Here is a 17,707-nt window from a genome sequence, read left to right as displayed (position 1 = left end):
TTCTGTTGTTTAAAAAAGGATCGAAAAGTAACCTGGAAAATTATAGGCTGGTAAGTTTGACATTGGTAGTGGGTAAGTTATTGGAGGGAGTACTAAGAGACAGAAACTACAAGCATTTGGATAGACAGGGACTTATTAGGGAGAGTCAACGTGGCTTTGTGCGTGGTAGGTCATGTTTGACCAATCTATTGGAGTTTTTCGAGGAGGTTACCAGGAAAATGGATGAAGGGAAGGCAGTGGATGTTGTCTACATGGACTTCAGTAAGGCCTTTGACAAGGTCCTGCATGGGAGGTTAGTTAGGAAAATTCAGTTGCTATTTATACATGAAGAGGTAGTAAATTGGATTAGACATTGGGTCAACGGAAGAAGCCAAAGAGTGGTAGTAGAGGATTGCTTCTCAGAGTGGATGCCTGTGACTAGTGGTGTGCCATAGGGATCAGTGCTGGGTCCATTGTTATTTGTCATCTATATCAATGATCTGGATGATAATGTGGTAAATTGGATCAGCAAATTTGCTGATGATACAAAGATTGCAGGTGTAGTGGACAGTGAGGAAGGTTTTCAAAGCTTGCAGAGGGATTTGGACCAGCTGGAAAAATGGGCTGAAAAATGGCAGATGGAGTTTAATACAGACCAGTGTGAGGTATTGTACTTTGGGAGGACAAACCAAGGTAGAACATAAGGGTAAATGGTAAGGCACTGAGGAGTACAGTAGAACAGAGGGATCTGGGAATACAGATACAAAATTCCCTAAAAGTGTCGTCACAGGTAGTTAGGGTCGTAAGGAGAGCTTTTGGTACATTGGCCTTTATTAATCAAAGTATTGAGTATAAGAGCTGGAATGTTATGATGAGGTTGTATAAGGCATTGGTGAGGCCGAATCTGGAGTATTGTGTTCAGTTTTGGTCACCAAATTACAGGAAGGATATAAATAAGGTTGAAAGAGTGCAGAGAAGGTTTACAAGGATGTTGCCGGGACTTGAGAAACTCAGTTACAGAGAAAGATTGAAAATAGGTTAGGACTTTATTCCCTGGAGCGTAGAAGAATGAGGGGAGATTTGATAAAGGTATATAAAATTATGATGGGTATAGATAGAGTGAATGCAAGCAGGCTTTTTCCACTGAGGCAAGGAGAGAAAAAAACCAGAGGACATGGGTTAAGGGTGAGGGGGGAAAAGTTTAAAGGGAACATTAGAGGGGGCTTCTTCACACAGAGAGTGGTGGGAGTGTGGAATGAGCTGTCAGACGAGGTGGTAAATGCGGTTTCTTTTTTAACATTTAAGAATAAATTGGACAGATACATGGATGGGAGGTGTATGGAGGGATGTGGTCCGTGTGCAGGTCAGTGGGACATGGCAGAAAATAGTTCGGCACAACCAAGAAGGGCCAAAGGGCCTGTTTCTGTGCTGTGGTTTTTCTATGGTTTCTATCCACAATCTACACCATGAAAGTCTGCCACACAATACTTTAAATGTCAGGCTGGCTCTCAGTTGCTGTGAATGAACAGGCAGGAGTGCACATTCCTGTAGGTTGATCATCCGAGCAGTGCCAATAGGAGTGGCTGGATAAACAAGGCCAGAGCCTTTGCACTGTTGTGGTTAATGTGTATATTGCAGAATATAGTCCTCGTAAACTGAAGCTAATGTATCCGACCTTGGTGATATCACACTTGGAGCACTGTGAAGCGTCTCATCTGTTTGTATAAATAGGATGTTGTGTGAATGGGGTTCGTGTGGTGAACTCTAACTACCTGGGTGCTGCTGTAAGAAAGCTGAATCCATCATCAAGGACCCCCACCATCTAGTCCAAACCCTCACACCATTAGGCCAATCCCACACCATTACGAAGAAAGCATGGCAGCGGCTTAGAAGTTTGTGAAGATTCGGCATGTCATCTAAAACTCTGACAAGCTTCTATGGATGCGTGGTGGTGGAGAGTATACTGACTGGTTGCATCATGACCTGGTACGGAAACACCAATGCCCAAGAACAGAAAGGCCCACAGCCCAATCCTTCATGGGTAAAGCCCACCCACCATTGAGCACATCCACATTGAGCACTGTTGCAGGAAAGCAGCATCCATCATCAGAGACTTTCACCAGCCAGAACCATGCTTGTAATGTAGCTGGCACTTACTGGCTCCCAGAACTTTATTTTTATTGTTTATTTATTTAGGGTTACAGTGCGGAACAGACCCTTGTGGAGCAAAGAGCTGCTGTGTGTAGCAGGTCACCTATTTAATCCTAGCCTAATTATGGTGCAATTTATAATGACCAGTTAACCTAACCAGACTGTGTTTGGTCTGTGGGAGGAAAGAAGACTGTTTAAGGTGATGGTGTGGTGCAATTTTTCGAGTCAGCCAAAGCACACTGTTGTCAAGATCTGGTGGTGACAGTAAAGTTGGTCTGATAGTTTGAGAAGGAAGAACTCAACAGGTCCGGCAGCGTCTGTGGGGACGGAGAAGGAATAGTCAATAGATTCACTTTCAAGGACTCTTCGTCTGGTATTCTTAATATTTATTGCTTATTTATTATTATTATTTTTTTTTTCTTTTTGTATTTGCACAGTATGTTGTTTTTTGCACACTGGTTGAACACCTGAGTAGGGTGGTCTTTCATTGCTTTTGCAATGGTTATTATTCTTCATACCAACTGAGCCATGATAAAACATGTACACTTACTTTAACTTTCTAATGACCGGTTGGTATAAAGATACCATGCATGAGTCAGAGTGTGTGTGTGTCCACGTATCAGTGTGCTTGTGTGTTGGTACACTCCTTGTCTCTGCATTGAGTCATATAGCACTACAGTACAGAAACAGCCCCTTCGGCCCGTCTAGTCGGTGCCAAAGTATTATTTTGCCTAGGTGCGTTGACCTGCATCTGAACCACAGTGCTCCCCCACCTCGCCCATCCACATACTTATCTAAATTTCTCCTAAATGCTGAAATCAAACCTGCACCTGCCACTTCCATTGGCAGCATTCAGAGGAGAATTTACAAACTCCTTTCAGGTTTATGGGTGGTAGATTTTCTTTTCTCCTATTGCTACTTTGACTGTCCTCGGCCTTCAACCATATCCCTGCCTGTTGCTTTGCCCCTCATCACTGCTGACCGAGGGACTGTTGGAGTCAAATTGTCCTCATCTGACTAACTGGCATGAGACTCAGTCTAGTGGGGAAGTAGATCTGCAAAACACAGCCTGCATCCTGTCCTTTGACAAACAATGGCACTCCGTGACAACAACCAGTTAAAGGCAATTCAGCCTTGGTAATTGCTTGCTGATCTATCACTGCCTGTGGGGCCATTCAATAAATACGTGCACAACTTATTTACACACATATATTCCAAAGTGTGACTTAATGTGATAATATTCAAAGTTCAAAGTATTTATTACCAAAGTAATATTTGTCACTGTACTGTACACAAGCATGAGATTCATTTTCTTGAGGGTTTTCATGTTGTTAGTAAGGAAGGCAAATGCAATGTTAGCATTCATTTCAAGCAGACTAGGATATAAAAGCCAGGAGGTAATGTTGAAGCTTTATAAGGCATTGGTCATAAGACATATAGAGAACATGCTTCCATTAGTGGGGGAGTTTAGGACCAGAGCGCACAGACTCGGAAAACAAGGGCTTCCCTTTAAAACAGAGATGAGGAAGAATTTCTTCAGCCAGAGGGTGGTGAATCTGTGGACTTCATTGCCACAGATGGCTGAGTATATTTACTGCAGAAGTCACTGAGTATATCTAAAGCAGGAGTTGATAGTTCCTTGATTAGTGAGGGTGTCAACGGTTATGGGAAGAAGGCAGGAAAATGGAGTTGAGAGAGATAATAAATCAGCCATGATGGAATGGCAGAGCAGACTTGATAGGCCGAATGGCCTAATTTAGCTCCTTTGTCTCTGGTCTTATATTTATTTGTAGTCTTGGCTTGTCCCTTCTAATGAGGCTTTGTACTTTTTTGTTTCCCACAGAGCGCCAGAAATTATATTGGGTTTGCCATTTTGTGAAGCCATAGACATGTGGTCACTGGGATGTGTGATTGCTGAGCTCTTTCTTGGATGGCCTTTGTACCCAGGAGCACTGGAATATGACCAGGTAAGCAATTATTCTAATCAATTACACAGTACGCCATTGTTATAGGTAACTGCCTGCTTACTAAATCTGGCAGAGTGTCGCATTATTTTTCAAGATAGCATCAAACTGCCATGGCTCAGACCTAGTTGTTATTTGGGGATGGTTTTGGGACAGAGAAGGGAGTTCAGGTTAGGGGTTAGGGACAGTGCTGCGGGGAAGTTAGAGGTCATATTAGGGTTTAGGGATGGGAATGTGGAAAGGTTAGAGGTTAGGGCTCCGTTCCGCGCTCCACGGTCAGAGACCAGTGGTGTTGATAGGTGACAAAAAACATCCACAGTCCAGGCTTCCACTCGGCACTCGAAGGCTAGCAATGTGGACAAGTAACGAATGACAACTGTGGGTGTCATTCGATATTCTCCACTCTGGCCTCTTACCTCTTCTCCTCAGATGCCTATCACCTCCCCCTGCTGCCCCTCCTCCTTTCCTTTCTCCTATGGTCCACTCTCCTCTCTTATCAGATTCCTTCTTTGCCAGCCCTTTACTGTCTTCACCCACCTGGCTTCACCTTTCAGCTTCTAGCTATCTCCTTCTTCTCCACCCACTTTTATCCTGGCATCATCCCCTTCCTTTCCGGTCCTGATGAAGGGCCTCATCCTGAAGCATCAACTGTTTATTCAGTTTCATAGATGCTGCCTGACCTGCTGTGTTCCTCCAGCATTTTGTGTATGTGTGACATCTATAGATGCCAGGCTGTCCCAGTCAGTGTGATCTGGGATCAGATGTCCATGTGAACAAGAAGTATGAGAAAATACAAGGTCAGGTCAGTTGATGCTTCCAAAGTTTGAGCTTATGGTCTTGTCATCAGCAAGTCTGGAAATCGAAACTGAAGATCAGAACTCAAAGATCAACAGGTATTCCAGAAGTCGAAGGCCAATAGCTGAAGCCTAGAGGTCCAGAGGCCTGACTTGGAATTGGAGGACTGCCCATGTGTGGAAGGAAATGGGCTTGTATTGCTGTTGTTTTGTTATTTGTTGATTTTTATTGTTGATTATTGTGGGCATGCTGTCTTGGCACCGGAATGTATGGTGACACTTGTAGGCTGCCCCCATCACATCCTTGTCTTGTGTTGGTTGTTTACGCAAGCGGCACTTTTCACTATATGTTTCGATGTTCATGTGATAAATAAATCTGAATCGGTATCGTGATGGTCTTTCTAATTAAAAGAGCAAGAAACAGCATTTTGTGTGAAAAGCTTACCCTTGAATGAAGAGAATGTGGTTCTATTTCTGCTCTTCCTCATGTCACTTTCTTCGTAAAAGAGAGTTGTATCTTGATTTAGGGTTTACCAAAGGTCACATGATCTAGAGGTGGCGATCAGCAGTCCCTGAGAATCAGGTCCCTTTCATGAATTAAACTCAGGGGACAGAGATTGTAGTAAGCAATACAACGATGGGTAAAACCAGACTGTAAGGAAGAAGGTCGCATGTATTTCAGATTATCGCGAGTTTCAGTGACAGACTGATAATTTCGATTTACGCTCAGTGGCCACATTATTAGGTATACCTGTACACTTGCACGTTAATGTAAACACCTAAGCAGCCAATCATATGGCAGCAACTCAATGCATAAAAACAGGCAGACGTGGTCAGGTTTAGTTGTTGCAACACACACAAAATGTTGGAGGAACTCAGCAGGCCAGGCAGTATCTTTGGAAAAGAGTACAGTCGATGTTTCAGGCCGAGACCCTTCAGCAGGACTGGAGAAAAATGGATGAGTAGAGTTAAAAGGTGGGGGGAGGGGAGGGAGATTTTTCTGCATCACTGGTGTGCAGGGGGCATCTGTGAATGCACAACACGTTTAACCTCGAAGCAGGTAGGCTACAGCAGCAGAAGAGCATCAGCATACTGTACGTGTAGTGGCCACTTTATTAGGTGCAGGAGGTATCAGATAAAGTGGCCATTGAGTGTAAATGCAAGTATATAATGAATACGTTTAAGAAGTAAGAACCGTCTTTGTAGTTAACAATGAGGAGGAACGCTTCAGGATAGGAAAATATGTAGATAGTCTAGTCAGTTGGGCAATAAAGTTGTGAATGGAATTCAATGTTTTGTTTAATAGATGCTTTGGAAGGATGCCAGAAAGCAAGGCAACACATGATAGATAGGGGAACATTGAATGGTTCTGAAGAAAAAAAACTACTTTTGATGTACTATCACAGTCCTCAAGGGTGGTTCAAAGTTTAAAGTAAATTTATTATCAAAGTACTGTACGTATATGTCACCACTTTCTTGCAGGGATTCACAGTAGAACAAAAAAGTATAATAGATTAAATGCACAGCTACACACAAGCTGTTAAATGGTGAAAATACAAAAAGAAACAATAATAATAATAATAAATAAATAATACTGAGAAAATGAGTTGCAGGGTTGAAAGTGAGTCTATAGGTTGTGAAATCAGCTCAGTGTTGTGATGGGTTACGTTATCCACACTGGTTCAGGAGCCTGGTGGTTGAGGGGTAATAACTGTTCCTGAACGTGGTGGTGTGGGACCTAAGGCTCCCGTACCTCCTGCCCAGTGGTAGTTGGAAGAAGAGAGCATGGGGACCTTGATGGTCAGTAAGTTGACAGATCAGTAAATGTGTTGAAAGGGCATGTGGAATTATTTCCTAATTTTAGCCAAGGCTTGGAGTATAGGCAGAGATGTTATGCTAAAACTGTATACACTAGTCATGGACTTAGACAGCAAAATAACAGACCCTTTGGCCCAACCTGTGCGTGCTACCACACTGTACATCCACCTATCATGCCATTGTATTCATTCTCCAAAACCACATCTCTTTGTGCCAGGAAGCTAAAATTCAGCACATAAAATCAAATGTAGACAAATTATTATTGAACAAAATCATTACAACTGCTGTCAGTGCACAGATTATGAAAGTGTTACAGAATTAGCGCTTGTCTGGAAGACAAACTAGAAAGCCTTCGTCTATAGATAACCCTGCATAAGATGAGGAACTGTTGCATGCTTGTTCTTGTGGAAACATGGCTCCAGACAACATCTCATGCATCATCAGTCATCAGGCCATGCCACGCAGGAACTTGGGCTAATATTATTTTTGTGACTGTTTGTGCTATGGTAACTGTGAGCTGTGTGTGACTGTATGTATTGTGTTTTGCATCTTGGCCTCAGAAAAATGCTGTTTCATTTACCAAGCTGTCTACATGTGTATAGCTGAATGACAATTAAACTTCAACTTCAGCTTGTCTGTCAACATTATTCTAATGACATGCTTCAGCTTAAAGTCAGCGTCAAGTTAGTTTAATATAATAAGGTGTTTCTTTTTCAGACATTCAGATTGAAATTATAAAGTTATGGAAGAGGTGGAATCTATCCTAAAGCCTGATTTATACTTCTGCGTCAAATGTACACCGTAGGAAGCGTGTACCCTGTGTTGTAGGGTGAAGTACACCTTCCCAAAAAAGTAACTCGTGCTTCAGCGACGCAGACCGCAACAACTGTGATTGGTCCGCTTGGTAGCATCGCATTTCCTCCTACGCATTTCCGGTTGCTTTTCTCCGCCGTGTCTGTACACTGATGCGAAATAAATGGTTGGAGACGATGAACCAAATCGTCAAATCTACCTGCCGACGTCCGAAAATATTTGAAATCCATTTCCTCGTCCATGTCTCTCACGAAGAAACTCAACACAGTGGCATAGAAACCCCACCGCCAACTAGCGTTTTGGTGGTGAATTGCAGAGCGACGCAGACACAACAATGCATGCTCGCTACGGCGTAGGGCTACGCAGAAGTATAAGTCAGGCCTACAGCATAGGCTACGGCGTAGCCCATATGCACAAGTATAAATCAGTCTTTAGACTGGAATAGGAAAACTTACAAAGCAATACAGCATTGATGCAGACCCTTCGGCCCAACCAGTCAATCACGGTGTCTACCCAACTGATCACAATTTCCCCCATTCGACCCATATCCCACGAAGCCTCACCCTTCCAACTCTTTCTTAAATGCGTTGCACCAGCTTCAACCACTTCCTCTGGCAGCTCGTTCCATTTACTCATGGAAAAAGTTGCCTTTTAAATCTTTCCCCTTTCACCCTAAATCTATTTCCCCCCCCCCTTCGGTTTCAGACTTGCCCAACCTGAGGAAGAGACTATTACCATCCATCTTAACTTTGCTCCTAGAATTTAAAATATATCTATAAGGTTGCCCTTCATTCTCCTACTTTTCAAGGATCTAAGTTTACAGGTGTGCCTCAGTACTAACCTGCCTGATCGTCAGCATTACCAGCCAGATCAGATGACTGGGTATGTGTGCTTTTTAAATTTGCAACTGCAGAATTTTATTTTTATTTTCTTTTTTAATGAACAATGCAGCACAGTAACAGGCCCTTCAGCCCAACGAGCCTGTGCTGCCCAGTTACATCCATGTGACCAATTAACCTTGTAACCCGTACATCTTTGGAACGTGGGAGGAAACCGAAGCACCTAGAACCGGGATTCCCACGCTGGGGTCCACGGATCCCCTGGTTAGTGGGAGGAGTCCATGGCGTTAAGAAAGGTTAGGTATCCCTGACCAAGAGGAAACCCATGTGGTCACGGAGAGAACTGACAAACTCCTTACAGACAGCAACGGGAATTGAACCTGGGTTGCTGGCGCTGTAATAGTGTTACGCTAACCGCTAATCCACTGTGCTACCCACTTACTTCCGGGGCTCCTTGGGAATGGCGATCTCATAAAAAACAGCTTGATGGATATGATTAAAAGTTCCAGTTTCAGCCTGATACAGCTGAGAATCACAACTGCTTCCAAGGTCTGTACAGTTAGTAAAGATGTTTTAATGTGATGAATAAATATCGCTGCTTAAAACTGAAGGAAATTATGTCAGTTGTGGCCATACTTCTAGTGGGATTCCTCGTAGGAAACGTGGTTGCAGGTCAGAGATACAGGTGTAGTTAAGAAAATGGGCTTTAGACTACCAGTGCTGACTATCCTGCTGGCAAGCGTACAGTCTATAAAATTGAAGATCTCAGAGCTAAGGTGCTGTATCAGAGGGACATTAGGACTGCTTGCATCCTTTGTTTCATGGAATCCTGGTTAACCCCTTCCACACCAGATGCAGCAATTCAGATTGACTGGTTCACTATACACAAACAAGAGAAAATCTGTAGATGCTGGAAATCCAAGCAACACACACAAAATGCTGCAGGAACTCAGCAGGTCAGGCAGCATCTGTGGAAAAGAGTACAGTTGACGTTTTGTGCTGAGATCCTTCATCAGGACTCCTCATCAAGATAGGACTGCCGAGTCTCTCAGAAGCAGAGTTGGAGGTGTATGCCTCATGATCAACTCCTCTTGGTGCACAAATGTATCAGTGTTATCCCAATTCTGCTCACCAGACCTGGAATATCTTGCAATTAAAGTGCTGTCCATTTTACCTACTGCGGGAGATTTCTGCGATCATTTTAGTAGCAGTGTACATTCCACCTCAGGCCAATGTCAAACAGGCTCCAGATAATCTGAGCGCTGGGATCAACTTGCACGAAACAGCACACCCTGATGCCTTCACCATCATTTTGGGGAATTTTAACCAGGCCAGCCTGAAAAAGTCACTAAATAATTACCATCAATAAATCAATTGTAGTACCAGACGAAGCAACATGCTGGATCACTGTTACACCACCATCAAGAATGCCTACAGTGCTATTCTATGCCCTCAGTTCAGGAAGTCTGATCACCTAGCCATACTTCTACTCCCTAAGTGTAGGCAGAGACTGAAGACTGTGGCACCAGTGGTGAGGACCAAGAAAATAAGGACAAGGGAAGCACAGGAGTGCCTACAGAACTGCTTTGAATTGGTGGACTGGACTGTATACAGGGATTCATCTTTGAATGTGGATGAGCATGCTGCAGTTGCTACCGACTTCATTAAAACCGGTGTGGATGTGTGCCTGCGAAAACTTGCTGTACATTCCCAAACCAAAAGCCATGGATCAACCGGGAAGTATGTCGTCTTCTGAGGGCTAGATTTGCGGCACTTACGTCTGGTGACCCGGCTCTGTACCAGAAAACCTGGTATGACTTGCAGAGGCTACTTCAAGAGCGAAGAGACAATTCCAGGCGAGCTTAGAGGCGAGATCGGATGGACGTCAGCTCTGGCAGGGTTTGCAAAGCATTACTTCCTACAAAGCGAAACCCAATAGCATGAGTGGCAGCTATAATATATGGACCTATTTCTTTTAGAGCAATGATCCCCCCCCCCCAGCACTACATATTGATCTGTTGTCTGCGCATGTGTGTTGTTCTCTCTCGCTGCAATGTGAATACACCTGTTAAAGCCATCACCTGCACGTGTGCTTTTATTTAATTGATACGTAGTTGTGCACAGACTCAACAAATTGGTGAAGAGTACAAACCTGACTCTCAGAAAATATCACAAACTGCACCGACAGTTACAGGACAAAACAGCGAGAGTTGAACAGCATGCAAAAGCCAGTTCGAGCTCCAAGAACTGGATGCTTCAATCCCTTTGATAAGCAGGTTGTAACTATAACCATATAACCATATAACAATTACAGCACGGAAACAGGCCATCTTGGCCCTTCTAGTACGTGCCAAACTCTTACTCTCACCTAGTCCCACCGACCTGCACTCAGCCTATAACCCTCCATTCCCTTCCTGTCCATATAGCTATCCAATTTAACTTTAAACTACAACATCGAACCGGCCTCAACCACTTCTGCTGGAAGAGGTGGGATTTGGTGGGTGGCAGATGCTTCCCAGGGGTCATCAGGTGGCATTCCCCCCCCCCCCCTTTTTAGATGTTTCATCATTTTAAGCCCACTGTATCTCCAGAGGGCTCAACAGTGCAACTGTGCATCCCAGAAGCAGCCCCCTCCACATCTGGCTATCCATGGGTCATTATAGGGCCCAGCTGCTGTCACTCCTCTTCATCCATAACCAGTGGCTCGGATACCTTCGAGAGTTCTTTTATAGCTGGCCTCAGACTCCCAACCCCTTCAGCAACCTGACCATGGAAGTAGCCACAAATCCTCTGCAGCCAGCCCCTACCGGGAAAATCTGCATCTTCCATCCACACTGAGCATCTGTGGCCAGCTCAGCATACCTTACATGTTTCCGCTCGTACGCTTCGCAGACTGCATCCTCCCAGGGCACTGCGAGCTCGGAGATTACTATAGCCTTCAGACTGCTGGTCTGAGGGTTGTAGTGGCTATCCTCGGGGGAATTATTAGCATTTTGTCAAGGTCGACAGCCCAGTTCCAGTCACGACCAGGCTCCAGTATGCCTGACACCAACCGTGTCAATGAAGGTGGTACTGTCTGCCCTTGCTGGACAAAGGAAATGGTGGTTCTTCCAGTCATATTGGGCTTAGGGTTGTTGTTCAGCCTTTGCTTCTCCACAATGGATGCCAAACATCTGAGGACCTGGTTGTGCCTCCATGTGTATCATCCTTGAGTTGAGGCTTACTTTGCAAGATGAGAGGATGTGCTTGAGGTTTGCTGTTCTTCCACAGAGTGGACAAGCTGGGTCTTCACCAAGCCAATGGTTCAGATTTTTGGGAGTTGAGAGGACATCATACACTGCTCTTATAAGGAAGGTAATCTTTCTTTCTCCCTTTTCCCACAAGTCTTTCCATCTGAATTTTATTTTCTCAGTGTTATCCCACCTTGTCCACTGTCCCTGTTTTGCCTGAGATACTGCTGTTGCATACCTCATCAGCTTCTCCTGTCACTGTACTTCCTCCACCACCATAGCTTGCCTTTGTTTTTGTGTTGTCACCTTTTGCCAAACGGGCCTGTTTGAGCCTGTGCCAAGGCCCCCTCTTCCAGATTGCACCTGGCCCACCATGTCTGCAAATCTGAATGCTGCTTTTGCCTGTTTTACCGACTCTGCTGGACACCACTTTCTCCCTGTTAAGGTTCTGGGTGCAGTATACTTGGACAACACTGCCACAGGATTCCAAAAGAGTCATCTCGAGCCTCACCTTGGCACACTTGAACTCTTCAGTCAGCCCCATGACAAGCAACTCCAGAGCTCCTTTGCATACAGGTAGATGTTACTTAGCGATCTTGGTAGGCCCATCCACTTCTTAATGGAGGAGCTAACTGTCCTCTCCAGCTTTTCAACATGAGTGATGGGGACTTCGTACTGAGTCAGTGGCCACAACACCCGAGGGTGCAATCCAAACTGAAGGTACCAGAGCCTGAGGTTTCCTAGCAGTAAGGTCTTATCGATAGCATTAAGCCCTTTAATGATTTCTTCTCTCAGCAGTTTCACTTGATTTTTATCACTGAGGTTTACATCGTACCAACACTCCAAGGTTTTAAGTGGCATTTCTGACACAGTAGGAATTACTTTGCCAAGCACATGGAACTTACAGTCGACCAGCTGTGCTTTGACTATAGAAATGCTCCTGGACTTCTTTGTTTTAATCGTCATTCTGGCCCATTTGATGTTTGAATGGAGCTTCTCAAGCAACCGTTTGGTACATGGGATGGTAGTTGTCAGGATGGTTAAATAGTCCATAAATGCCTGAATTGGTGACAGGTGTAATTCTGACTTCAGTCGTTCTCCTCCTACTACCCATTTAGAAGCTCCAATGATTACTTCCATTGCCATGATAAAGGCTGGCAGAGAGATGGTGCAATCTGTCATGAGGATCCATGAGTAACAGTGAAAGACACGCTGAATTTAACATGAAAATAACATGGCAATAGCTTCAGTCGGGAAAAGTGAAAATTTGATAGCGCTATTGAAGGCTGGGAGTCGTATATCGAGAGGGTGGAATTATATTGTAATGCGAACAACGTGGAGGTGCAAAAGAAAGCCCCTACACTTCGTAGCTTAATGGGCTCAACAGCCTACAGTCTTGTACACAACTTGGTAACCCCGGCAAAGCCAGCAAGCAAGACGTGATGAAATTGTTACAATCCTACAAAATCACTTGAGCTCTAAACCACTGGTGACAGCTGAGAGATTTAGAATTTTCAAAGGGAAACAGTCAAAAGATGAAAGCACTTTTGAATACCTTGCAGAACTGCACAAATTGTCCCATTACTGTGACTTTAGAGATGGACTTTCTGATGCATTAAGGGACATATAGGTTTATGAAAGGGAAATTGAATGTTTTGTACATATACATTTTTATGTTGCATTAATCTAAAGGGGGAGGTAGTGCTATGTGGGATCTATTTCTTTAGAGCAATGCCCCCCCCCCAGCACTACATATTGATCTGTTGTCTACGCATGCACATTGTTCTGTTTCTTGGTGCAACGTGAATACCCCAGTTAAAGCCATCACTCGCATGTGTGCTGTTATTTAATTGATATGTAGTTGTGCACAGACACAACACCGATGCTTGACTTCCAGATGAGCTCAACACTTTCTATGCCTGCTTTGAAAAGGAGAATGTAACTACAAGTGTGAAGATCCTTGCTGCACCCAGTGACCCTGTGATCTCTGTCTCTGAGGCCAATGTTAGGCTGTCTTTAAGGAGGGTGAATCCTCGCAAGGTGGCAGCCCCCGACAGAGTAACTGGTTCCCATCTGCTTCAGAAAGGCAACAGTTATACCAGAGACCGAGAAGAGTAGTGTGGGCTGCCTTAATAACTATAACCCAGTAACATTTTCATCTATGGTGATGAAGTGCTTTGTGAGGTTGATCATGGTTAGAATGAACTGTCTCAGCAAGGGCCTGGACACACTGTAATTTGCCTATTGCCACACTAGGTCTACAGTAGACGCAATCTCACTGGCTCTTCACACAGCCTTAGATCACTCAGAAAATGCAAACACCTATATCGATAGGTGTTAACGGGTCGAGGCGAGGTAGGTTACCTATGAGGAATAGAAACAGGAAGTATGTCAGTGAGGCTGGTGTTCTGTACTGGGTGTCAGGTGTGGGATGTCCGGGAGACCCCTAGCCTCCTGGTCGGCCACATCTGCACCTGGTGCATCAAGCTGCAGCTCCTTAGGAAACTGGAGGTGCAGCTCGATGACCTTCGTCTGGTCAGGGAAGTGAGGAAGTTATAGAGAGAAGCTATAGGCAAGTGGTCACACTGGGGCCTTTGACAGATATGTGGGTAACAGTCAGGAGAAGGAAGGGCAAGAGTCAGATATTAGAGAGTACCCCTATGGATGTCCCCCTTAACAATAAGTACTTCTGTTTGAATACTTTTGGGGGGGACTGCCTACCTGGGGGAAGCAATAGTGACTGTGCGTCTGGCACAGTGTTTGGCCCTGTGGCTCGGAAGGGTAGGGAAAGGAAGAAGGCAGCAGTAATAGAGGACTCTATAGTTAGGGGGTCAGACAGGCGATTCTGTGGGCGCAGGAAAGAAATACAGATGGTAGTTTGCCTCCCAGGTGCCTGGGTCCGGGATGTTTCTGATCACGTCCATGATATCCTGAAGTGGTTGTGGTACATATTGGTACCAATGACATAGGTAGGAAAAGAGAGGAGGTCCTGAAAACAGACTACAGTGAATTAGGAAGGAAGTTGAGTTGCAGTACCTCAAAGGTAGTGATCTCGGGATTACTGCCTGTGGCACGCGACAGTGAGTATAGGAGTAGAGTGAGGTGGAGGATAAATGCGTGGCTGAGGGATTGGAGCAAGGGGCAGGAATTCAGATTTCTGGATCATTGGGACGACTTTTGGGACAGGCATGACCTGTACTAAAAGGACGGGTTGCACTTGAATCCGAGGGGGACCAATATCCTGGCAGGGAGGTTTGCTAAGGCTATTGGGGAGAGTTTAAACTAGAATTGCTGGGGTTAGGAACCGAACTGAAGAGACGGAGGAGGGGGTGGTTGGCTCACAAATAGAGAAAGCTTGGAAACAGTGTGAGAGGGAGGATAGGCAGGTGATAGAGAAGGGATATGCTCAGACTGATGGTTTGAGATGTGTCTATTTTAATGCAAGGAGTATCATGCACAAAGTGGATGAGCTTGGAGCTTGGATCGGTACTTGGAGCTATGATGTTGTAGCCATTACAGACACTTGGATGGCTCAGGGGCAGGAATGGTTACTTAGAGTACCAGGCTTTAGATGTTTCAGAAAAGACAGGGAGGGAGGCAAAAGAGATGGGAGCGTGACACTGCTGATCAGAGATAGTGACACGGCTACAGAAAAGGAAGAAGTCATGGAGGGATTGTATACTGAGTCTCTGTGGCTGTAAGTTAGAAACAGGAAGGGATCAATAACTCTACTGGGTGTTTTTTGTAGACCACCCCAATAGTAACAGGGACATCGAGGAGCAGATAGGGAGACAGATTCTGGAAAGGTGTAATAATAACAGGCTTGTCGTGGTGGGAGATTTTAATTTCCCAAATATTGATTGGCATTTCCCTAGAGCAAGGGGTTCAGATGGAGTTTGTTAGGTATCTTCAGGAAGGTTTCCTGACACAATATGTAGATATGCCTGCAAGAGGAGAGGCGAACTTTATCTGGTACTGGGAAATGATCTTGGTTAGATGTCAGGTCTCTCAGTGAGAGAGCATTTTGGAGATAGTGATCACAATTCTACTTCCTTTACTATAACATTGGAGAGGGATAGGAACAGACAAGTTAGGAAAGCGTTTAATTGAAGTAAGGGAAAGTGTGAGTTATCAAGCAGGAACTTAGAAGTATAAATTGGGAACAGCTTTCTTTGGGAAATGTACGGAAAAAATGTGGCAAATGTTCAGGGAATATTTGCGTGGTGTTCTGCATAGGTACGTTCCCATGAGACAGGGAAAGGATGGTAGGGTACAGGAACTGTGGTGTACAAAGGCTGTTGAAAATCTAGTCAAGAAGAAAAGAAAAGCTTACGGAAGGTTCAAAAGGCTAGGTAATGATAGAGATCTAAAAGTTTACAAGTCTAGCAGGAAGGAGTTTAAGAATGAAAATAGGAGAGCTAGAAGGGGCCATAAGAAGGCCTTGGCAGACAGGATTAAGGAAAACCCCAAGGCATCCTACAAGTATGTGAAGAGCAAGAGGATAAGACATGAGTGAATAGGACCAATCAAGTGTGACAGTGGAAAAGTGTGTATGGAACTGGAGGGGATAGCAGAGGTACTTAATGAATACTTTGCTTCAGTATTCACTACGGAAATGGATCTTGGCGATTGTAGGGATGACTTACAGCGGATTGAAAAGCTTGAGCATATAGAATTTAAGAAAGAGGATGTGCTGGAGCTTTTGGAAAGCATCAAGTTGGATAAGTCTCCAGAACTGGACGAGATGTACCCCAGGCTGCTGTGGGAGGTGATTGCTGAGCCTCTGGTAATGATCTTTGCATCATCAATGGGGATGGGGGAGTTTCCGGAGGATTGGAGGGTTGCAGACATTGTTCCCTTCATCAAGAAAGGAAGTAGAGATAGCCCAAGAAAATATAGACCAGTGAGTCTTACTTCAGTGGTTGATAAGTTAATGGGAGAGATCCTGAGAGGCAGGGTTTATCAACATTTGGAGAGGCAAAATGTGATTGGGTATAGACAGCATGGCTTTGTCAAAGGCAGGTCGTGCCTTACGAGCGTGATTGAATTTTTCGAGGGTGTGACTAAACACATTGATGAAGATAGAGCATGATAAGAAATACAGAGAAAGAATGTCCGTTCCCTCTAAATTCATGATGCACAGATACCAGTGAGAGGGTGCTGCTGTTCTTGACTGAAGATAAGTAAGTTGTTCACGGCTCAGTTAGATAAACCAGGTGAAACTACACCCTGGATTGTGTGCATTCATTCATTTCAAAATACACTGCGTAACAGACATTTCTGGCCCTGGCCCAACAAGCCGCGGCACCAAGCAACCCCCAATTTAAACCAGCCAAATGAAAGGACAGTGTGCTGCTTTCCTGCTGGGTTCTAAACCAAGCTGATGTGCTCGAGTTGGCTTTATGATGCCTTTCCCGCCATACAGAGCAGAATATTCCATTCATTTATTAATGGATATGTATAAATCTATATATGCTGTTTGCATACCGTTTTTAAGGTAGACACTCTACTTGTTTGTTTTGTAATATGATTGTAACTACATTGTGGGGTGCATCATTGTCTATTTCATATGTTGTCCAAAGATAACTTTATGGGTAATTAAAGATGGTATGTCCTAGTGCAGAATAAAAAGGACCTCTTTGCCTTCATTGGGGGGAGAGAGATAGGGGCTGCTGAAGGTTCACACTGGACAAGAATAAATATGGAGCTATTACTGTGTTTACCTGTAGATATCAATTTGTAAATATTGGCATTTTTCTTTTCACTAATATTTGTAAGTTTGATTTTGTTTTATACAGCCAATAAACACCCTTGCGCTAAAGTGCTAGCAACTCCAGCCATTTTGTCTTTGGTCATAACCCACATTTTTAACAAGTATGTGCACTGACCCCTTCCTGAAGTTAGTGACCACTCCTTTGCTTTGCAGACATTGAAGGAAAGGCTTTTACAATTAATTAACTTTATATAGAAACATTTGTTTTTAAAAATATAGAGCACAATGGAAGCCTGATATAAAGAGCTACAGAAAACTATGAGACTGTGTCACAAAAGGTACAGATAAGCCATAATTTTGCTTATGGCCTTACAGGAAAGGGTACAGAGACTGGAAAATTATAGCT

At 44.2% G+C, this 17,707-nt stretch overlaps 1 protein-coding gene across 8 annotated transcripts in view; it reads left to right on the top strand.

Moving 5' to 3' along the window:
• LOC134353567 (homeodomain-interacting protein kinase 3-like) overlaps positions 1 to 17,707 on the top strand; it is a 251,827-nt gene that overhangs the window by 168,056 nt on the left and 66,064 nt on the right. For all 8 annotated transcript variants that reach the window (XM_063061621.1, XM_063061618.1, XM_063061615.1 and 5 more), the window contains one exon: positions 3,974 to 4,097. In XM_063061621.1, coding sequence (XP_062917691.1) covers positions 3,974 to 4,097 — 124 coding nt within the window. The remainder of the gene's footprint in view (positions 1 to 3,973; positions 4,098 to 17,707) is intronic.

This window comes from Mobula hypostoma, chromosome 11 (genome assembly GCF_963921235.1).
Source record: "Mobula hypostoma chromosome 11, sMobHyp1.1, whole genome shotgun sequence".
In the NCBI taxonomy this organism is placed as follows: Eukaryota; Metazoa; Chordata; class Chondrichthyes; order Myliobatiformes; family Myliobatidae; genus Mobula; species Mobula hypostoma.
The sequence above is the reverse complement of the archived record's forward strand: the minus strand, read 5'-3'. Positions and strand labels throughout refer to the sequence as shown.